The sequence below is a fragment of the Ostrea edulis genome, chromosome 7 (assembly GCF_947568905.1).
Source record: "Ostrea edulis chromosome 7, xbOstEdul1.1, whole genome shotgun sequence".
Lineage (NCBI taxonomy): Eukaryota > Metazoa > Mollusca > Bivalvia > Ostreida > Ostreidae > Ostrea > Ostrea edulis.
In genome coordinates this window covers 24,269,767-24,293,266 of record NC_079170.1, presented here as the reverse complement: position 1 = coordinate 24,293,266, position 23,500 = coordinate 24,269,767, and the positions used below count along the sequence as shown (strand labels likewise).

Below are 23,500 nucleotides of genomic sequence, written 5' to 3'. Positions count from 1 at the left end.
TTTATACCATATTTCACATGAATACATGTATCAATTTTTGAAGTACAAACATGAATAACATCAATATCTTCTTTCACTAATTTACCTTGGTCTTTTCTTGGGCAGACTGCCCTCTAGTGGACTATTCAATGTTCTTTTGTCTCCTGGAATTGTCAGACTATTAATATCTGTGACCTCTGTTTGACCTGTAACCCCCGTTTGACCTTGGTTGGACTGAAGTACTGCTGTCCCCTCATTCTGATCCTGAGTCTTTTCTGCCTCAGTGTCCATCTCATCTACAACACCAATGGAATTTAAAGAAGAGGAAATCTTTCATTCTTTGATATGCATCTCAAATCACAGCAAAACAAGACACACAATATTTTTCAAAGACCCTGTTACAGTTTAATATGCACTGCAGTTTGCTCTCACCTTCTGGAGTAGGAAACATGAGTGGCATGTACTCTTCAATATGCTCCTCACGAGTAAGCAACTCTTTGTGACCTGGTTTGGGAATCTGTAAATTGCTACTCCGTGGAGCTGGGAACTGGACGATTTCATGAGCGAATGGTAGTGGTTCCACATGGCGGACATATTCCTCCAGCTCACTAATGCTCACCCCCATGTGTCGGAAGGCCAAACCGACATCATCCAAGTTTGGATTTGTTCTGCCGACTGTAAAGCAGGTCAAGAAATTAACAAAATATTCATATATATATATATGTATATATAGTTTTATTTTCAAGCCAAGTTTAATACTTGTATAAATCAGATGAGTTACAAAACAGTGTCAAGATATATTGATCATAAATCTGTATGATATGAGTGTGATAATGTACAGTTAATAAACTATAATTATGTTAATACAGTAAGTCTTGAGATTTTTATCTTGACAATAATACTGAATGTACTACCACAACAAAATAAACAAACAGAAAATTAAGAATATCTCTTAAAGTCAATAAATTTATGATAACTGTGAATCTTGCGTTTTCTGTTGGTTATTTTGTTGTGGTAGTATCACTGATACTTAAGGCATATGGTAAATTCCTAAATATACGCAAGGAATTCATTATCGTGTAATTTTGCAAGAACAGGGATGTGACTGAATTCCTCAGAAATCAGAGGAAAACTGCTATGTTGATCAAATAATACTTGATCAAAACTGGTCAAAAAGGGAGGAAAACACCTCACCCAACCTGGAAAAATATCATTTTCTGCCACTTTAGATCAAATCCAAAGTGTTTCATTTTTTCAAAAATTGAGCAAATCAGAGGATTTCCTCCGAAAAGAGGAAAAATCACACCCCTGAAAAAACATCACTCACTAAAAAATATTTCTCGCTTTTATTTTTATATTGCTAAAATACATGCAAAAACACTTGATCAACATAGCACATGTGAATATATTTTCTCGCAATTTGACGTCCATGAGTCATTTCACGATAATAAATACTCGCGTAAAATAAGGAATCTACAGTATTGTACCACGAGATAGACAGACAGGAAATCTCACACCATTATACAACCAACCAAAAGACAGATGTATGATAAGATTTTCTTTCTTCATAAAAATTATAATTCACCTCTTAGCACTTTTAAACAAGAGGCCCATGGGCCACATCGCTCACCTGAGTCACCTTGGTCCATATCAGAAGATTTTCCATATCTATTTGCATGTAAAACCGTAGTCCCTATTATGGCCCCAAACCTACCCCTGGAGGCCATGGTTTTTGCAAACTTGAATCTACACTATGTCAGAAAGCTTTCATGTAAATATGAACTTCTTTGGCCCAATGGTTCTTGAGAAGAAGATTTTTAAAGATTTTCCCTATATATTTGTATGTAAAACTTTGATCCCCTATTGTGGCCCCATCCTACCCCAGGGGGGCATGATTTCAACAAACCTCAATCTGCACTATATCAGAAAGCTTTCATATAAATCTCAGCTTTTCTGGCTCAGTGGTTCCGGGAAGAAGATTTTTAAAGATTTTTCTTATATATTTGTATGTAAAACTTTGACCCCCTATTGTGGCCCCATCCGACCCCCGGGGGCCATGATCTTAGCAATTTATAATCTGCACTATATCAGGAAGCTTTCATATAAATCTCAGCTTTTCTGGCTCAGTGGTTCTTGAGAAGAAGATTTTTAAAGATTTTTCCTATAAATTTGTATGTAAAACTTTGAGGCCCCATCCAATCCTCGGAGTCCATGATTTTAACAAACTTGAATCTGCACTATATCAAAAAAAAAACCACCAAAAAAACAAAAAACAAAAAACAAAACAAAAAAAAATCAAAAAATAAATAAATACAACTTTGACCCCCTATTGTGGCCCCATCCGACCCCTGGGGGGCATGATTTTAACAATTTAGAATCTGCATTATATAAGGAAGCTTTCATATAAATCTCAGCTTTTCTGGCTCAGTGGTTCTTGAGAAGAAGATTTTTAAAGATTTTTCCTATAAATTTGTATGTAAAACTTTGATGCCCCCCTTGAGGCCCCATCCAATCCCCGGGGTCCATGATTTTAACAAACTTTGAATCTGCACTATATCAAAAAAAAAAAAAAAAAAAAAAAAAAAAAAAAAAAAAAAAAATATACAACTTTGACCCCCTATTGTGGCCCCATCCGACCCCCGGGGGCTATGATTTTAACAATTTACAATCTGCATTATATAAGGAAGCTTTCATATAAATCTCAGCTTTTCTGGCTCAGTGGTTCTTGAGAAGAAGATTTTTAAAGATTTTCCCTATATATTTGTATGTAAAACTTTGATCCCCTATTGTGGCCCCATCCGACCCCCGGGGGCCAGGATTTTAACAATTTACAATCTGTATTATATAAGGAAGCTTTCATATAAATCTCAGCTTTTCTGGCTCAGTGGTTCTTGAGAAGAAGATTTTTCCTATATATTTGTATGTAAAACTTTGATCCCCTATTGTGGCCCCATCCGACCCCCGGGGGCCATGATTTTAACAATTTAAAATCTGCATTATATAAGGAAGCTTTCATATAAATTTCATCTTTTGTGGCCCAGTGGTTCTTGAGAAGAAGATTTTTTAATGACCCTACCCTATTTTTACCTTTTCTTGATTATCTCCCCTTGGAAGGTAGCCTGGCCCTTTATTTTAACAATTTAGAATTCCCTTTACCTAAGGATGTTTTGTGCCAACTTTGGTTGAAATTGGCCCAGTGGTTCTTGAAAAGAAGATTTTTAAAGATTTTCCCTATATATTTGTATGTAAAACTTTGATCCCCTATTGTGGCCCCATCCGACCCCTGGGGGCCATGATTTTAACAATTTAGAATCTGCATTATATAAGGAAGCTTTCATATAAATTTCATCTTTTGTGGCCCAGTGGTTCTTGAGAAGAAGATTTTTTAATGACCCTACCCTATTTTTACCTTTTCTTGATTATCTCCCCTTGGAAGGTGACATGGCCCTTTATTTTAACAATTTAGAATTCCCTTTAGCTAAGGATGTTTTATGCCAACTTTGGTTGAAATTGGCCCAGTGGTTCTTGAGAAGAAGATTTTTAAAGATTTTCCCTATATATTTGTATGTAAAACTTTGACCCCCTATTGTGGCCCCATTCGACCCCCGGGGGCCGTGATTTTAACAATTTAGAATCTGCATTATATCAGGAAGCTTTCATATAAATCTCAGCTTTTCTGGCTCAGTGGTTCTTGAGAAGAAGATTTTTAAAGATTTTCCCTATATATTTGTATGTAAAACTTTGACCCCCTATTGTGGCCCCATCCGACCCCCGGGGGCCAGGATTTTAACAATTTAGAATCTGCATTATATAAGGAAGCTTTCATATAAATATCAGCTTTTCTGGCTCAGTGGTTCTTGAGAAGAAGATTTTTAAAGATTTTTCCGATATATTTGTATGTAAAACTTTGATCCCCTATTGTGGCCCCATCCGACCCCCGGGGGCCATGATTTTAACAATTTAGAATCTGCATTATATAAGGAAGCTTTCATATAAATTTCATCTTTTGTGGCCCAGTGGTTCTTGAGAAGAAGATTTTTTAATGACCCTACCCTATTTTTACCTTTTCTTGATTATCTCCCCTTAGAAGGTGACCTGGCCCTTTATTTTAACAATTTAGAATTCCCTTTACCTAAGGATGTTTTGTGCCAACTTTGGTTGAAATTGGCCCAGTGGTTGTTGAGAAGAAGTTGAAAATGTGAAAAGTTTACAGACGGACAGACGGACGCCGGAATACGGGTGATCAGAAAAACTCACTTGAGCTTTCAGCTCAGGTGAGCTAAAAAGTGTTAAAAATTTTCATATACAAATTTGGTCTGAAAATCCCTCTGCAACAATATATGGTCATTTCCATACATGTAAGTACTGCAATACACTTGTAGCTTTTTTCTCAATAATGAGTACAAAATTTGACTTTGCTGTTAAAAAATACCATCCAGATACACAATTTAAAATATCACTTTGTACAATTGAATACTCCCTTATAAATATTCAAAAATCTTACACTGCTCTCCATATCTATGAGTGACCTTGGCAAGTTGCAGCATGTAGCGCCCCATCACATCAGTAAGCAGCTCTAGCGGAGTGGACTGGGCCGAGTTCCATCCCACACTCTGACAAATCTGGGCCAGTGCAATCCGCAGTACACTCTGGCAATACTGCTCCGACATCTGAATCAGAAAACATTAAATCATTAACATTTGTAATATATACAAGAACAACACTTCATTTATATAAACTGGTAAGCAGAGCAGGAACAACTCGGCTTCTATTTGTTTCAAACCATTTCATTGCAGATTTACCGATCGTGACTAGCACTGCCACAGTGAGTAGCTAGCTGCAGATCTGTAGCTCTCTGGGAAGATATTGGGAGAGACCAGCCTGCAGCTAAGACAGTAGCCTGAAGTGACATTCATGAAACAAGCCACTAAATGTTAAAAACTGTTCGAACAGTGGTCCTATTCATTGATTCGCCAAGGTCTGATATAAAAATACGCTAATCAATCCTAATGAACTTATTTACGATTAATGAATGTTCCTAAACAAACATGTCAGACTGGCATACTGTGAACTCCAGCAATATTTGCCTACTCATTTCAAATATAGGTGAGTAGCACAATACATGTAAGTTAGTACATAAACAATGGATATCAGACTTATTTCTACTTGACAGGTCCAATCCAAAGACTATTTCTACCTACGTAGCTACTTATAGTTACCTAGGTATTTAAACCTACTACAGGTAGCTATTTTTACTTACTTTTTCCTTTACTTGCATTTCATGGCCAAACGCAGGAATGGCGCAATATGGTGTGTACCAACTTCCTTGATTCACTTACACCATGGTTTTTTAAAGGTCTTGATTGGGAAAAATAGCGACATTTGATTGAAATTGGGAAAAATGTTCCATGGATAAAAGAAGTAGGGAGAAAACCAAACCAGTGCAGAATAATTGGACTCCTGCTGACTTACACTTTGATCAAAGCTTACCTCATTGAAGGAAAATCAACACTTACGTGCTTTTAATGCATTTTCAACATGTCCTCTGTCCCGGGTTTAAATCACAACTCGATTACGTCAGTCATTTCTTAACTGGTTCCCTATTGTGACAGCTTCTCCCAAGACCAGTTAACGTAATCCCAGGATAGGGGACATGTTGAAAATGGATTTAAAGCAAGTAAATGTTGATTTCCTTTTCAGTGATTTTTTAAGGCCCATTTTGGGTCCGAATTTCGGCCCTTTCCCCTCTTAAAAATTGTAATTGTTTCCCCTATTTAGCTTGCATTTTTGAATTTTTCCCAATAATAAAATTATGCAAGGGAAACGTACTTGAAAAAAAAAATAAACATTCGATGTGAATTATATACATAAGACTTAACAAAGAGTTATGGGAATGATGATTTGGATAGAATAGTTGAAAATTTTAGAAGAGTAAAGAAAATTAGATGTGTAAAATAAAGATAATATAATGTTTAATATGATTTTGAAACTTATTTACGATAAAATTGATTTCTCCGAATTTGAATGAAATGTCGATAATTTTTCCCAATTCGAAAGCCACAGGACCCTTGTAAAAATGTAAAAAAAAAAAAAAAAAAATCACTGCTTTTGACAGTTTTGTGCATTACTGTTAAATGTTTGCAAAAAACCTGTCTATTGCGTAAATCCAGGCACATCCGAGTAGAAAGGTCGGACAAAGCACAAACCGTCACCGACATTTACACGTTTTCCAGAATCAAAACATGAATGATTGTGAAGATAGGTCGATGAAGTCTATGCCTCTCGACTTCTCTAAAGAGAATACGACCGACACCTGCAGATTACTAAATAAGCAAGTAAACTTCTAAGAGTCTGCATAGTGCATACAAACATGCAATAAACACAAAAACTTATAACACATCATCCCTAAACATATATCACACTTATATCTATGTTTGGTGCCATTTTACAACACTCTACATACCTTCTTTTTTTTTTTTTAGGAAGACTGTTCAGGAACTTCAAACTGTTTGTCAATGTCAGTTTTACATCTAGTTATCATACAACAGTATTTTCTTTTCATGTCGAATTTTTCTTACACTACATATTTATCTTAACAGGTGTAATTTCTTTTACATATTGGCATGCAGAAACGTGCAAATATTTGCAGCAGAGTCCGCAAATCTGATTTCAAATCGGTCAAACTATTGGACTCCATTTTACATAAATCGGCGTTGTACTGGCGTTTGCATTTTGAGAAGGTCGATCCCGAGGCATTTTATTGAAACAAAGTTTATCATCTATTCAATGGTTTTAAACAACTTAACTTTCTTGTTACTTACAAATAATTCAATCTAATCTATGCACAATAATTTACTTTACCTTTCTGGTGAGGAAAAATTTGCATTCATTTCAATTTATCGGGCTTGATATTCAAACATCAAACGTTTGTTTCAGCAGGAATTCACGGAACCCTGGGACATACTTTCGGTAGTGACGGAAGTTTACACATGATATTCAAGTCTCAGACGTGCTGTAACTGTAAGTAAATTGGAAGAAAATGCTGTATATCGTTATTTTACGTTTCATCTTTTTTTAAACACTGAAACTGTTTTTAAAGAATTGATTAAGTAAAAGGATTTCTTATTTTCAGAAATAAAGGAACCATGCTGGCTGCATAGGAACTTAGGAAGTATATCCACCAAATAAATTTTGTCAGCTTTAGTTAACTTGACGAAATATGGGAATATTTGACGCTCTAGCAAAGTGGCTGGGTCTGAAGAAAAAGGAGGCCAATGTTCTGGTGGTAGGACTAGATAACAGTGGTAAAACCACCATCATCAACCAGTTAAAACCGACCGAGACCAAGTCCCATGACATCGTGCCGACCATTGGTTTCACGGTAGAAAAATTTTCAGGAAAATCTCTGTCCTTTACTGCCTTTGACATGTCTGGTCAAGGTCGTTACCGCAATTTATGGGAACACTACTACAAGGAATGTCAAGGGGTGATCTTCGTTATCGACAGTAGTGACCGATTACGCATGGTTGTCGCACAGGAGGAGCTGGAACAGTTGCTTAATAACCCAGAAATTGTAGGCAGACGCATACCCATACTGTTCTACGCTAATAAAATGGATATGAGAGATTCTTTATCGGCTGTAAAAGTTGCACATCTTCTGAACTTAGACAAAATTATCACAAAACCTTGGCATATATGTGCATCAAATGCGTTGACTGGAGAGGGGCTTATGGAAGGAGTGGAGTGGATCACAAATCAGTTGAAAGATATTGTCAATGCTAAATAGAGTATTATTACACTGTAGTTATGAGTACACAATTTCTGTAGTACATTGCATGTAACGCTATTAGAAGTTGCAAGTTGCGTAGTTCCAAGTTGTTGACTGTTAAGTTGAATGCAAAGTTATATAATGAATATTCTGACATACTGGTACACTCTTAGTCTCTAGCAAAATTACTGATTAAATTAATTGTGATATTTTCTACATTATGTCATCTAGTGTTTTTTTTTTTTACTCTCTAGATTACAGACCTGATATTGAATGCTAGATATGAGACATTAAATATGTAACCTCCATGAAAATATTGATAATTAAATTGGTTTTTTTTTTTTAAAATCTTATCATTTATTACAGTTAATTTTTTGTTAGACTTGATAGATCACAAATTTGTAAAATGCAATGTGAATTAGTTCTAGACCTCTAATGGTTGTGACCCCTATAGATGTATAACCGTGTCGTTTATCATCTGTTAAGTCCGTCCCGCATTTAAAACATATCAGTTTTGTTGTTACAGTGATTACATTTTATCAATTCATAATGGTTGAAAGTGTATACTGTCACTGTGTTGTACCGCTTTATGTTGTTGGTTGTATACACAGGCTAACATACTTATGGAAAAAGTAAGGTACTTACTGTAATTCAAGATATTGTACAACAGTCTGTTTTCATCAACTAAATTCAGTATTGATACATACTTGCACACACTGAAATATTGTTGATTTTGATATCTTGGAAAATGAAAGATTTGTAGATTAATCCGATGATTATCTTTCTTTTTAGAAGATTCAGTGATATTTTATTTCAACACAAATTAATGGTCTTTAAAGTGAGCGTATTGATGTCATTTGTTGTTGATGTATAAAGATCATAACATTCCTATTCAAATTGTAATGTGCTTTTTTTATGCATGTTAACTTTGTTCAAAAGAAAGGATGCATCACTCATTTGTGTTTCATAATATGATCCATGTAGACTCAGTTGTGCCAGTCACTCAGTGTTAATGATATGAACATTTTAAACCTGTGTATTGCTGGACAATACATTTCTTGGGCCAAAATGTTTGTGTTCAATGTACGAGTTATCTCCCTCTGTTCGCACTAGAGACACGAGTTTCTTGTATGAGGATAGATTTATGACTGTCTCTGTCTGACAATTTGCCGTAGATATATAAATGGTATGCATTTGATGTATCTTAATAAATCGTTTTAATCAATCTTTCTCATCTTTATATCCGTAGTTGAAGAAGATGACATTTTTAGGTCGATTAAAAGACAGAAGGAAAACCTAATTTATCCGTAGAATATCCTTCTCAGATTAATCATTATTGGAAATAATGCACGTGGTACATGTATTGAAGTGTTCAGAGTTGAGTACAGAATCTTAGTACTCTGACTGATAAACACTCCTTTGAGTATTACACACAATGTGACTGTCTCCAGTGTCCAGTCACTAATGATAACAGATAAGACTAGTAGCTAGCGAGATAAAATGCCATGTTATTTCGAAATAAGGCAAATTTTGGGGAAGTCCATATTTATTACTGCATAACTTAAGTGTCATGTACCATTTTCTACACGCTGGTAATGTATATAAGATTTTCCTCGCACAAAATTTGGTTTCGGGGTCAATATTGCGGATATATGTATTTGTACACATTATGTTGATGCTGGTTGCACATTACTTTTTTCCAGTCGTCCTAGGAGTGCTGTGTTCTCTGCCTGTCACACATGGTAATTTGATATACATTATACTTCTGGTAGGATATCATTAACCTGTCTATATGCAGTATTGGTTATTAGTAATTGTATATCGTACAGCGTCCAGAATTATGCGTTGACACGATACGTAACAATCACTGCTACGACCTCGAGCTGGCGAAGTCTTTGTACTAAGAAAACTTCCTGAATGGGACGTTAAACAACACCCAAACCCACTGATACATTGTACGGTGTCTGATATATTGTACTGTGCCTAGAATGACTGGTTTATTCAGTCAAGCATTAACATCATAATGTTATTGCGTAACAAAGCATTAAAAGATCAAATGTCGACGGAAACATCGTAAGAAAAGTCGATATGATTATAGTATGACAGCGGAGGGAGTCGACTGGACAGTCTCTTTTCCTTTAAAGCCATGTAGGGTTGTATTATTCCTTTTCTAGAACAATTCCTTCGTTACTGATAAAAAAAAATTCCTTTCTTTTTTTAACCGCATGCTGTATAAAATTCTTGGCCCCCGCTAAAACCAATTCTTGAGATTAACTAAGAACAGTAGTATAACTGCGTCGGAAACAGATTAGGGTACGGGGACAAAATGATCCTCAGGGGCGGATCCAGGAATTGTGGTTACGGGTGGCACCACTTTATGAGGCAGTGGGTCCAGGGCGAAGCCCTCGGAAGGTCCTGGATTTTACAGATTTTACGGGGCTTGAAATATTTCTCCTATTAATTTTCAATCATTTTAATAAGGTGAAATTAATAAAATGACCCAAATTTTAAGGGTTTTTTGGGAAAAATTGGGTTCTCCCAATAAAGTAATTCAAGAAATCAAAGGATTTTGTCATTTATTTCTCCGGGTGTGGAAGAAATTATTGCTTCTTTTATCGTTTAGTACATTTTCCAAAACAAGATACTGCGATTTACCTTAAATTTGAAAAATTATGGGGGGGGGGGGGGGGGGGCGCCGGTTGCGCCCCCCTCTAAATCCGCCACTGATCCTGATTGATTGAAGCAGTGATGTCTAGGTACTGTTTGCCCCTATCTTTTAAAGCCTTCCCTTGGACTTACGCGTACATATGTATGTAAGAAATTGCGTATGAATCGAGAATTCAACATCATACATCATGCATACAAAGAAACACTGTGACTGTTATCTTTCCATTTATAGGATTTTTTGACATACCTCACAAGAGCGCGATCTTGGGGGAAGTCTGAGAAGACCCACACAGAATTGAGACCATTTGGAGACGGAACAATATCCCCAAAAACCTAATATGCATACAATTCGATTTCATTGTTGACCAAAAATAAGAATAGAGACGAAATGAAATATTTGTTAATCTGTATAATATGTACATGTTCAGTATACACGTACTAATTAATGTGTTGATGTACATAATACAAGTATATATATACAAAATAGTGCTGTGCTTTATCTATATAAAATTTACATGTTCTAGTTTTCTGTTACACAGGTTTGAAATGTCTACATAATATCTACATGTTTTAGTTTTCTGATTCACAGGTTTGAAATGTCTATATAATATCTACATGTCTTAGTTTTCTGTTTCATAGGTTTGAAATGTCTAAAATGTGATTCGGTGACTGAACCCCGTCTCTGTACTCGGCTAGAAACATGCCACAAGGGAGAGGTAAGTGCCCATTTGTTTTTAACCTTTAACCTGTCACGTGGGAGATATACTGTACACGTAGACGTCCGTTTGTTGTTATACAAACCTGTTATCTGAAAGAGGTAGCCATTGTTATTAATTGTTATAAATATCTTTCACTGGGAGAGGTATAGGCAAACGTTTGTTGTTATACTAAGCTGCCACGTGGTAGAAGTACATGTTGACGTTTGTTGTGTCATGTGGGAGAGGTATTGTTGTTATAGAAACCTGTCACGTGGGAGAGGTATTGTTGTTATAGAAACCTGTCACGTGGGAGAGGGTTGTTAAAGAAAGTTGTCACGTGGGAAAGATACGTTTAAAACAGAAGGATAATTCGTACCCTCAAGTAGGACCCGGGGTCACCCATGGTTCTTTATATCTCAAAATAAATGCGCGTAATAATAAATATAAGTAAAATTCTTTTCTGTTAGAAGAGTGAATATGCCAACTTTCTGCATGGCTTTGTCATTGTCGAAGCACAAATCTTTAGAGCGAGATTAATATAAGCCTTTTGGCTTGTTTCTCAATCTATTTCATGTATAAGACATTGTTTGTAAACATTATCTAATTATTTACGAATAAATATTGTTTAAACTAAGCACAAATCTTTCCGCAGGTAGACATGCTCCAATTTACATTCTGTTATGAATTCTTTCCACTTTTTTGTGTTTTTTCTTATGTTAATTACTATCGTTATTATTATTAAGCTATATTTCTTTTCTATATACACATGTAATGATGAAATCTATTCATCTGTAAGCATTGAAACAAAGAAAAATCACCACGTCAGATATATATAATGCTTTAGTGGTACCATGTCGATGCAAGGGGATTGTTCCCAATTAACCTGTTGATTAATGGTTCTACAAAGGTTACCAGTAGTCACCATTACAGTATAATGATCATATGTTTACCACTGGTCACCCATTGATGTAATGGTCATATAAAGGTTACCACTGGTCACCCATTGATGTAATGGTCATATAAAGGTTACCACTGGTCACCCATTGATGTAATGGTTATATAAAGGTTACCTCTGGTCACCCATTGCTGCAATGGTCATATAAAGGTTACTTCTAGTCACCTCTGTCTTTAATGTCATATCCAAAAGACCCGTGTTTCTCACTTCTAAATGCTGAGTGTTTGGGGAAGGAACACTCACTACCTATAATTTGTATTCCTTAATAGGACTCTAAGGAGTTATGAGATTGATCACTGTTATCTTTACCTTTCAATCCCCTACTACGGTCACGTCCTGGCCTCAAGACCATAAACTGAGAATAGACTTAAAGCTAAATTTCAAATCAACTTAAATTTTGAAATAGTTTTCAAAAATAAATAAAATTTTCAGGATATGTTTGCATTTGCATTCTTTTTCAACCTGAAGTGTTTTTAATCATCTGCGCTGGATAAATCTTAAGATATAAGCAATCAAAATTTTGACTTAAGTCTATTTTCAGTTTATGGTCTTGGGCCCTGGTCCCATAGCTTGATCTAACTAGAATCTAGCACGCTATATGCATCGTTACAAACCACACCCACTGTCTCTGTTCACACTACGTCTTCGAGACAGGGTAGGTACTTCCGGACTCAGTACGCGCCTGGCTAGCGACGATGGCTATATATATATGGGACTAAGATACAGCCTTACAGAAGAACAAGAAGTCGATATAGGCGTTATATTTTCTGAATTTCATTAAATCACATTACTAGAATCTTATTGATTGACTTACAGGTTTGTGGGGTAAGACAGAGGAGATCGGACAATGGCGACATTTCTTACTGGACAGGGTGTGTTCCTCAAACGGTAAGAGAGGGAAAGACAGGGAGAGTTAAAAACCCAACACTATTCTGAATTATATCTATTTTGCTATGTACAGATGTACCTCATAGTACCACACGGCGCGATTCCAGTCGCACAACCACGTTTATTAGATTTTGCAGCTGTAAATCTAGGAGAGGCCATGATATTATTATATAGCTAATAAATAGTCTATTATAAAATCTGCGTAAAATCTAGAGAATGTTAGCGTTCAATATCCTGAGAATTTATTGAACACTAACTTTGCATTGCGTAAATTGTATGCGCCCGAAACATTCCGAGTATGAGCGTTCAATATTGACGTTACCGTAACGACGTAAACAAGCCAAAATGGCAGACGACGGTCCTCCGAATCTGACAGAGCCGGTATTTGATATTTACTTAAGCAAAATGTTTTACTGTACATAAATTATGATGTCCTCATTTACAAAATCAGTTTGCTTCATGCATTAATGACGGGTTAAATATTGAACAGTTAAGAAATGCATGCTGTTATTGTACACCTTCACCTTAGATGCCAATTGATGAATTCTCGTCTATTTTGGAGTAGTTTGAGTGAAAAGGGATATAATTTAACAACTAAATACTTCAGCTATATAATAAAAGGGTTATTGAACTTATGGTGGCAGGGGACAGTTTCTTTGGTTTTGAAACATGTGGATAGGGAGTATACACCAAAGTCAGATTATGACAGACTAATGAAAAATCATATTTCCCTTTTATGTCAATACTTGTATTTCATATTAGTGTAGTTAATAAATTATGACCCGAAATTACATGTAATCTATAAATACTGGTGCTGGTGCACAAAACATGCTCTGAGCAGGTTCCCCTTTTTTGCTTTGATTTTCCCTCATTTGGGCTAATCCCCACCACCCCCACACCATCACAGTACCAACCATGGGGATTTAGACACTGTGCACAATCAAGAACCCTATCTGCCCTTCTCAAAAATCTACCTCTCATATGGGGCCATCCACCTTCCCTCACAGCTACAGACCTTTTGCTAGACCCTGCATGTTTTCACCGGAATTTCTTCAGCAACTGACCACGTGTCTTAGTTTCGTATTTGCACCCATCTATATGCTAGGAATCATGGTGACACCTACATGTTGTATATCAACATTTTTACTAAGCACTCAGCTACATTTGACATGCATCCTAAAATTATTGTATACATTTTTACACATGTAATATCACTTCAAATAAGGGGTAATTCCATTTTTTGAAAAAGTTGACCGAGCCTATAGTGCGAAACTGTCCCCTGCTACCTATATAGGTGAATATTGGCACTCACAAGCCCGTGCATTTTCACAGCCAACTCGTGCCAATATTCACCAATATAAGTTCAATAACCCTTTTATTATATAGCTAAAGTATTTAGTTGTTAAATTATATCCCTTTTCACTCAAAATACTCCATAGACGAGAATTCATCAATATTGGCATCTAAGTGAAAGTGTGCAATATAAGCATGCATTTCTTAACTGTTCAATATTTAACCCGGCATTAATGCATGAAGCAAACTGATTTTGTGAATGGGGACATCATAATTTATGTACAGTAAAACATTTTCTTAAGTAAATATCAAATACCGGCTCTGTCAGATTCGGAGGACCGCCGTCTGCCATTTTGGTTTGTTTACGTCGTTAGGTAGCAGGGGACGGTTTCGCACTATAGGCCCGGTCAACTTTTTCAAAAGATGGAAATACCCCATATTTGAACTGATATTACATGTGTAAAAATGTATACAATAATTTTAGGATGCATGTCAAATGTAGCTGAGTGCTTAATAGAAATGTTGATATACAACATGTAGGTGTCACCATGATTCTTAGCATATAGATGGGTGCAAATACGAAACTAAGACACGTGGTCAGTTGCTGAAGAAATTCCGGTGAAAACATGCAGGGTCCAGCAAAAGGTCTGTAGCTGTGAGGGAAGGTGGATGGCCCCATATGAGAGGTAGATTTTTTAGAAGGGTTGATAGGGTTCTTGATTGTGCACAGTGTCTCAATCCCATGTTTGGTACTGTGATGGTGTGGGGGTGGTGCAGATTAGCCCAAATGAGAGAAAATCAAAGCAAAAAAGGGGAACCTGCTCAGAGCATGTTTTGTGCACCAGCACCAGTATTTATAGATTACATGTAATTTCGGGTCATAATTTATTAACTACACTAATATGAAATACAAGTATTGACATAAAAGGGAAATATGATTTTTCATTAGTCTGTCATAATCTAACTTTGGTGCATACCCCCTATCCACGTTTCAAAACCAAAGAAACTGTCCCTGCCACCTTACGGTAACGTCAATATTGAACGCTCATACTGGGAATGTTTCGGGCACATACATTATTTACGCAATGCAAAGTTAGCGTTCAATAAATTTTCAGGATATTGAACGCTAACATTCTCTAGATTTTACGCATATTTTATAATAATAGACTATTTATTAGCTATATAATAATTAGTTTTATTGCATGTGTATTACCCCTATGACTAAACACTAACTTATAGTTATACACATTATGATATATAGTATCATTATATGCAAACTACAAATGTTTACCCTGTAGTGGTAGATTACACAATTTAACAGACGTCCTTGAAAGTAATCAATCTTCGATCTGAGAACTTAAATTGCTAATTTTTTATTTTCCAGGGCTGCTCGGTCATAAACACTGTAAAAGGCAAAAGAACAAGTTACTATGACAACGAGATTATCTGTCAGTACTGTTGCTCTGGTGACCTTTGTAATTCTCAAGGATGTGGTGCGCGAGGTATGTACTGGCACACAGCGCGGACACATTAAACACTCCTGGTTAATCCACAGAGCTGATCGTTACGTCAAGACAGGCATAAAAATGTTAATCTTGAAGACAGGTTTAGAAGGTCTATTGATCTATTGCATTTTCATGATGTAACTTTAAGTCATCTGATCACGAAAACTAAGACACAGGGTGGCATATCGAAATTCCAGGATTCGTGAAATTAATTTAGAATTATGTACTTACATGTATGTGATGTTGAAATATGAAAATACTTTTTAAGGACATAGGATACTCATTGTTATATGATTTTGTGAAACTATTTGTAAATGTTGCAATATTGCGAAAATCCATATTCACCTCAACATGTTCTTATGAAACCACCTTTATTTTTTTTCTTCACTTGAAAATTCAATGAAAAATATTCAAAAATTGAAATCCTTTAAAACATCTTTTTATTGGCGCTTTTTATATAATTTATACATGTAACATATCCTTAATTGATTTATAGTTCATGATTGGATTTGTTAGTCAGTTTCGTTATACCGGTGCTTTTCGCAATCTATATAACGAATTTAGCAATATATCTTAAAATTCTCATCAAATTTCATTAACATTTTTTGCGTGAAACGAATTCGGAGAACACGGGTTACTGTATCGTTCGTGAAGCCTAGGCCTATGCAATAATGTAGCTCTCTCCGATTTTTAACATTCTGACATTTTAAAAGGCGGGAGCTACAATTGAAAATATCCTCATTTCAGACTAAACAATCAATCAATCAATCTTGAAATCCGCAAATGCTTACACGCATCGATATCAATTATTTTAAAAAATTATTTGTGTTGATATATGAGACACAAAAGCATTTTAGTCTTCGTCTGAGACTTCAGACACCGTATGTGGGTGTGATGTTGTTTTAGTTAAAAAAGATGATGTTCACGTCACGGCGTTAAAATATTCAAGAAATTGTATCTTGAAGAAAGAACTATGACCATAGCATAATTTTCACAGTACTTTGTACATTCTGATGTCATAAAGGACATTGTTATGGCCATTTTATCTTATTTTCATTCAAAATATAGCCTAAAATGTACGACAATTTTCTTAGTTCGTCTGTCTTTTTATCTAATCTAATGACCGCCTGCCTGTTAACGTATTGCTTTAAATAGTTAGTTCCAGGAAAAAGTAAAAGATTCCAAATATCATGTGACTGAGATGCTAGACTTTTATAAACACTTTACTTGAACCCAGTTTATCTTTATTCTGTTACAGGCTATCCCAGCGACAGAGGCCCTTTGTGTTACGAATGTAAAAACATAGCAGACCCAAGCACATGTCATAGCATTGCCATCTGTAACCACAATGAGGTAGGGTCGTATAACATCTGCATCATCTTCACAAGTCAAGGGTTATTGATTCGTTACCTCGTACTAACCTTTGACATCAGTCACCATTCAAACCATAGATTTGGGACAGAGGATGACACAATAAACTAAAATTTAATCCTCCAATGAGGTTCTTTGTTTAAGCTGCAAGTTTGGTAAGAAGTAAACAATGGTCTTCATGGAGTGCTTTTCTTAACATCATGAACATTGTGTGTTGATTTTATATGTAACGGAATGATTCACATTTTCGTCCCTTAAATGTTCTACCTATTTGCTAATCTATTTCAATTTTAAATAACTTGTTTAATTTCCCTTACCAAAATATAAGCCCTCTGGCACACAGTTGCTGCAAATTTGCAGCGCATTTGCGGCAAGTTTGCCGCAACTAGTTGCGGCACATTTGCCGCAAGTATACTTTTCGTATGCAAATTTTTCCTCTGGCACACAGTTTGTGGCACAGTTGCGGCACACACTTGCTGCACACTTCTGGCACAGTGTGCGGCATATTTGCCGCAAGTATACTTTTCGTATGCAAATTTTCCTCTGGCACACAGTTTGCAGCAAACTTGCGGCACACACTTGCTGCACACTTCTGGCACACAGTGTGCGGCATATTTGCCGCAAGTATACTTTTCGTATGCAAATTTTCCTCTGGCACACAGTTTGCAGCAAACTTGCGGCACACACTTGCTGCACACTTCTGGCACACAGTGTGCGGCATATTTGCCGCAAGTATACTTTTCGTATGCAAATTTTTCCTCTGGCACAGTTTGCGGCACACTCTTGCTGCAGACTTCTGGCACACAGTTTGCGGCAAACTTGCGGCACACTTCTGGCACTGTCTGCTCGAAATTAAGGGATGCTATATAAACTGTCATTACAAAACAAAAACACAATAACAATTCAATTAATATAATTTCAAGAACAATGACATATCAAGTAATTAACATATTCAAAAATACTAATTAAATTTTTTTTATTCAAAAACAGAAATGACCGGGTTCTTGTAAAATATGTTCTCTATCATAGGAACAACAGTAGAAACATATACTGGGAAAATGACAAATTAAAGGTAGAATTTTAACAACAAAAAAGAGAGAAAAAAAAAGAAAGAGAAGCATTTTTAAAATGTTACATGAATATCTTCAATGTTTTTAAAACATCTATAATGTACAGGGTCTGGAAAATGTTAAGTAAAAGCTGAGTTGGTTACATAAAGTACCATGCTTAAAAAAATGACTAAGTTCAACTTCACCATGCACATGTAAATTTTTCAAAGAATGCCTGATCACTTCTGAAAAGACACATGCACATTTACAATGCTTCCATAACAGCTGTTCAAGGTCTGAAGAATGTCAAATAAATGCTGTAAGAGGAGTTGATTACAAAAAATAAGTACCATCTATTCAGGAAATGCTTAAAAAATGACAAAGTTCAACTAAATGTAATTTTTTTGAAAAAAGTCTGATCACTTTCAAAAAGACACATGCACATCTTCAATGTGTCCATAACTACTGTACAAAGTTTGAGGAATATCAATTTAGATGTGCACGAGTTGATCACAAAAAATAGGTACCATCTATTCAAGAAATGCATAAAAATGACCAAGTTCAACTACACATAATTTTTTTTTTTTAAAAGTCTAATCATTTTCAAAAAGATGCATGCACATCTTCAATGTGTTCATAACAACTGTACAAAGTTTAAGGAATGTCAAGTTAGAGGTGCATGAAGATTTGATTACACAAAATAGTTACCATCTATTCAAGAAATGCTTAAAAATGACTAAGTTCAACTACATATACATTTTTTTTTAAATGTCTGATCACTTTCAAAAACACATATGCACATTTTCAATGTGTTCAAAACAAATGTACACAGTTTGAGGAATGTCAAGTTAGAGGTATACGAGGAGTTGATTACACAAAATAGGTACTGTCGATTAAAGAAATGCTTAAAAATGACAAAGTTCAACTACATGTAAATTTTTCAAAAAATGTCTGATCACTTTCAAAAAGGCACATGCACATCTTCAATGTATCCCTAACAACTGTACAAGTGAGAGGTATGAAAGGAGTTGATTACACAAAGTAGGTACTATTACAGGGACGCTACTGTCGCTTGCCCACCACTGAGTCATTCACCATTTTATAAACTGTTTGCACATTGTGCAACCCAACCAAAAATATAAAATATAATTATAACAAGATGTGAGAGAAAACTTAAAGAAACTGCAACAACTTCTAATCTACAAATATTGCATTGTGCAATGTTAAAAAGTTCTCAGTGAAGTCCCACCCTGGCCATGAGAGTACATTTTATTTGGAAACTGCTGCATAAAGAATTTCTTTCAAGATCCAAGAGAAAAATATCAACCCACAGTGGCACTTTTCTGACATAAGGTCAGGTTGTGATTTAAATAGATTTGTGAATTTTGGTCGTTTTAGATCAATCATGTCAAATGAAAGCTTTTAGAAAATAAAATCCTTCTTAAGCTAGCAAGTGCTATATAAATGATGCTATAAATGCTAGAATTGTGTATACAATTAAGACAAAGGAGTTGACATGATCTTCTGTACATGTAGTTAAGAAGGTCTATCATTTGCATAACATGACTGTGCATCAATAACAACAGGTTTCGGCAACATTTGCAGACAAGAATGAAATATATTCAAAATTCACACATGTAAACTATGCACTTTTCCTCAGAAAAATCTGGAGACAATCTACATTAATTTTAAAATCAGTACTGTGAAGGACTTTATATTCTGATAAATTAATACAGACTTGTGGGCACTTAATTATTAGGGAGAGCACTAAACATTTACACAAGTTTCTCCATCATAGATGAACGGGAGAATAATAGGACTATCTCCATGCTGTGTGCACCTTAGAATCAAAAACATGATTGAATTCTGGACCTTCTTCTAATCTTCCACTTGTTCAGTACTTGGTCATCACAATCACATATTGTCCGCAACAGCTCTACTGTCCCATCCATTTGTTGTGAAAAACTGTAAATAGTTTTTCGGTTAAGACAGAGTGCCTTTACTCACAAATACATGTAGCAGTCTCATCAGATTCACTTGGCAAGTGTGTATAAATTGAAATGTCATTCTTTTTTTCATTAGTGATTTATACACATTAATCCAGGCCTGCATGTTGGAACTCTAAGATATGGCAAGTTGAAGACAGCCTATCAACACACCATCACAACTTCTGAATCTGCATGACTATCATGAAATATATTCTGAAAAAGATATAAAATTTTAAATAATTACGAGATACCATTGGCCCTCCTATATATAAGTTTGCAAGGCATTTAACATAGGAGGAATCATTCTGGGGTGTGTACATGTAATTACCGTCACCCAACACCTGGGGCCACCGATTTTCAAAGCCGAGCAATAATCAATGTTGTGTTACAGCCCATTGGGCTAATAAATGCAATATCTGATGTACAACTGTTAATATCATGCTGACCCAACTTTACGTACAAATTAACTTTATTGCCAAGACAAGACCTTCAATCCATTTTAATAACGTATTAAATGCATTGATGTAGAGACAAAATTGAGATTCCGGAGGTCACATCCTTGATCATAATGCAGTTTAATTTTTCTAACTGGACATCTGTGTTCAAATCATAAGCATTTGAATAAAAAAAATAATAATCAACCATTCATTAAAAAACACAATTTACTTAATAAACTAATTAAGTTTTGCAAATATCACCCGAGTAGAAAGTAAACAAAAAATAGCATAAGTATTACGGAAATAGGCCTAATTATTTGTTTGTTTTCCGGCCTTCCCCCTCTCTCTCCATTTTTTTAAAAAGTGCCTATAGATCTATGGTCCTGTCCAAATGTATAAGAAAAAAATCCGCGAGGGCTACGATAATGCAACTAGAAGGAGTCTAATCTCATACAAAAGAAATTTAAAAAAAAATAATTCCACATAATTTCAAAGAATTGAATGAAGCATGTAAATTTATGAACGTAAACACCGACTTGCAAGATTTGACGCAACAACATACAATATGAGCGATGGTCAGTTTCGTTTTGAACAATATATTAGAGAGTTTATAACTATAAGATACACAGTAATTCACTTACTCAATGACTGGAAGATTCTCCTCAGAATATCTGCATCAACTGATTCAACTCCTGTTCTCGATTCATGTTCAAAATGTTGTTTACCGGTATAACATTATGGCGCCTGTCAATATCAACTTTCGCGCTCAGCATATATTGTGTGAATCCCACACCCGACGCATTGAACCCGATCTCTATTTACGATGCATAGAGCCGTAAAGCCCCATGAAGACCTACTTTGGTATACAGCTTAGATTATTCTAACTTAGTATAAATTAGCATTCCACAAACCAGAATAACGTACCTGGATAAAATCCTGATATGTAAATTATACATATAAAGGTGGATTTTTACCACTCTCATTTGATTAATTTCAACTCACAAACCCAGTATCTGAACTGTAATCAACAGATATACATGTAAATAAAGAAAAGAAATATCTCTCTCTCTCTCTCTCTCTCTCTCTCTCTCTCTCTCTCTCTCTCTCTCTCTCCATTTATTTAGATATAAAAAAAAAATTCTTCACATTTTTTTCTAATTAACTATTACCCTTTGAACATCTACAATTCACACGATGCTATATCAAAGGAAAACCATTGTAAAGTACTATGCAACCCTGTCAATGTAGTTCATGCTAGAAGGTTTTTTGAATTTTTACATGAATGTTTTGAATTGCGCACCAAAAGTAGAGTGCTATAACTACATTTAATTTTTCCATGAATGTTTTGAATTGCGCACCAAAAGTAGAGTGCTATAACTACATTTAATTTATGTAATATATGCAATACTAAATTGTATACATAGTCTAATATCACAGGTACATATCAAATATATACTTGTATTTACATATATGTAAATGAACTGTTAGTAATTAGTTTATTGTCATTATATATCTCATATTGTGTAACATGATTGTATGCCAACATGCTTGGTGAATCAATAAATAATTGAAATAATTAGATTAAAATTCAGATACCTGTGCACTTACATCTTACTTTAAAGGGGCATTAGCTGTGAAAGTGATGGCAACTATTTTTCTCTCAAAATCTCTCGATGATATTGAAATACATATTGATGACTAATAAGAACATTTATTTTTTATTATGTACAAAAACAAGAAAATTAATCCTAATAAAACTATGTTAGATAACCGCTTTTAATGTAAAGAAATATATATACGGAAGAAGTATTCACTGCACCCCAATTAAATCATTTCTCAAATATAAACAAAAACAACAAATACATTTTGCTGACAGCATGCAAAGGTAACTAGAGAATAATTATACTGTCTCGCAAGACAATAATATTCAATCACCAAAATCACATATTCTTTTTCAAGATGTTAAAAGGTGTTTGAAATAATTAAATACAAGTGTAATTATTACTTTAATATATAATATCTATTATAGGGCAACTTTCATTGAATTCAATATTTGGTGACAAAATGACCGCTAATTCCCATTAAGACAAGAAGATCGATTGAAGGGGGTGCGAGAAATGTTGCATATGTTCTATTATAGAAAATGTTGTGATGGATATATTGATATGGCTCTTTTATTCTAAATATTCAAGAAAAAGTCGTGAACTTTGGTACCCTTACTGTTTCAGTTCTAAAATTTTAAGAAAAAAGTTGTGAACTTCTGGCACACGATTCTGAAAACCAAAGAAAAAGTTGTGGTGCACTTCTGGCACATAGTTTTGATTCTGAATACCAAAGAAAAAGTTGTGGTGCACTTCTGGCACACTGTTTCATTTAGGAAAAGTTGTGGTGCACTTCTGGCACACTGTGCCACACTGTGTACTGCTAGTGGCACACTGTATGCCGCTAGCGGCATTAGCTGCACACTTCTGGCAAACAGCTCTGGCACACTGATTTGTTTGCCGCAAACTTGCAGCAAACTTGCGGCAAATTTGCAGCAAACTTTACATTTTGGTAAGGGTTGTTGAAACACAATCGACAAACATACTTGGGCAATCCATCGTTTTCATGTGGTTCGTATTAAAAAACTTCGTCTTTAAAAATAAATTTCCGAAAATCAATCGACGGTCACAAATTCTACACTATCATGATCATGTTGTCGATGCCGCGCCATCAGTGGCGGATTTAGAGGGGCGCCGGCGGCATCAGTGGCGGATTTAGAGGGGGCGCCCCCTAAAATTTCCAAATTTAAGGTAAATCGCGGTATCTTGTTTCGGAAAATGTACTAAACGATAAAAGAAGCAATCAATTCTTCCACTCCCTGAGAAATAAATGTCAAAATCTTTTGATTTCTTAAATTATT

General features: G+C 35.3%; 3 protein-coding genes and 1 long non-coding RNA gene across 7 annotated transcripts in view; 2 read left to right on the top strand and 2 right to left on the bottom strand.

Annotated features, from left to right (window-relative positions):
* Positions 1-6,725, bottom strand: part of LOC125656602 (uncharacterized) — a 50,670-nt gene extending 43,945 nt beyond the window's left edge. The window contains exons 1-4 of the mRNA XM_056145624.1: positions 5,240-6,725; positions 4,484-4,649; positions 412-654; positions 86-275 (exon numbers count right to left, since the gene is read on the bottom strand). Of these exons, the coding sequence (XP_056001599.1) occupies positions 86-275; positions 412-654; positions 4,484-4,649; positions 5,240-5,257 (617 nt within the window). The 5' untranslated portion in view covers positions 5,258-6,725. The remainder of the gene's footprint in view (positions 1-85; positions 276-411; positions 655-4,483; positions 4,650-5,239) is intronic.
* LOC125653515 (ADP-ribosylation factor-like protein 6) overlaps positions 1-8,972 on the top strand; it is a 36,027-nt gene extending 27,055 nt beyond the window's left edge. Inside the window, exons 3-5 of one of the 3 annotated variants that reach the window (XM_048883075.2) lie at positions 4,776-4,957; positions 6,919-6,999; positions 7,112-8,972. In XM_048883075.2, the coding sequence (XP_048739032.1) occupies positions 7,199-7,765 (567 nt within the window). In that variant the 5' untranslated portion in view covers positions 4,776-4,957; positions 6,919-6,999; positions 7,112-7,198 and the 3' untranslated portion in view covers positions 7,766-8,972. Of the gene's footprint in view, positions 1-4,775; positions 4,958-5,069; positions 5,086-6,915; positions 7,000-7,111 lie in introns of those variants that run through there. The other 2 variants (XM_048883074.2, XM_056143758.1) reach the window with 2 other exon arrangements.
* Positions 8,973-9,228: 256 nt separating this feature from the next.
* LOC125653514 (uncharacterized) overlaps positions 9,229-23,500 on the top strand; it is a 22,446-nt gene continuing 8,174 nt past the window's right edge. Inside the window, exons 1-6 of the mRNA XM_048883069.2 lie at positions 9,229-9,339; positions 9,451-9,489; positions 11,054-11,130; positions 12,884-12,955; positions 15,633-15,750; positions 17,012-17,106. Of these exons, the coding sequence (XP_048739026.2) occupies positions 9,318-9,339; positions 9,451-9,489; positions 11,054-11,130; positions 12,884-12,955; positions 15,633-15,750; positions 17,012-17,106 (423 nt within the window). The 5' untranslated portion in view covers positions 9,229-9,317. The remainder of the gene's footprint in view (positions 9,340-9,450; positions 9,490-11,053; positions 11,131-12,883; positions 12,956-15,632; positions 15,751-17,011; positions 17,107-23,500) is intronic.
* LOC130047949 (uncharacterized) lies at positions 17,440-23,119 on the bottom strand. Of its 2 annotated transcripts, XR_008796764.1 has the most exons (3): positions 21,240-23,095; positions 17,919-20,374; positions 17,440-17,882 (listed from the first exon to the last, which is right to left on the bottom strand). It is a non-coding gene; the product is annotated as an uncharacterized LOC130047949 (long non-coding RNA). The 2 variants fall into 2 exon arrangements; XR_008796765.1 differs by lacking the exon at positions 17,440-17,882 and having other exon boundaries at positions 18,023-20,374; positions 21,240-23,119.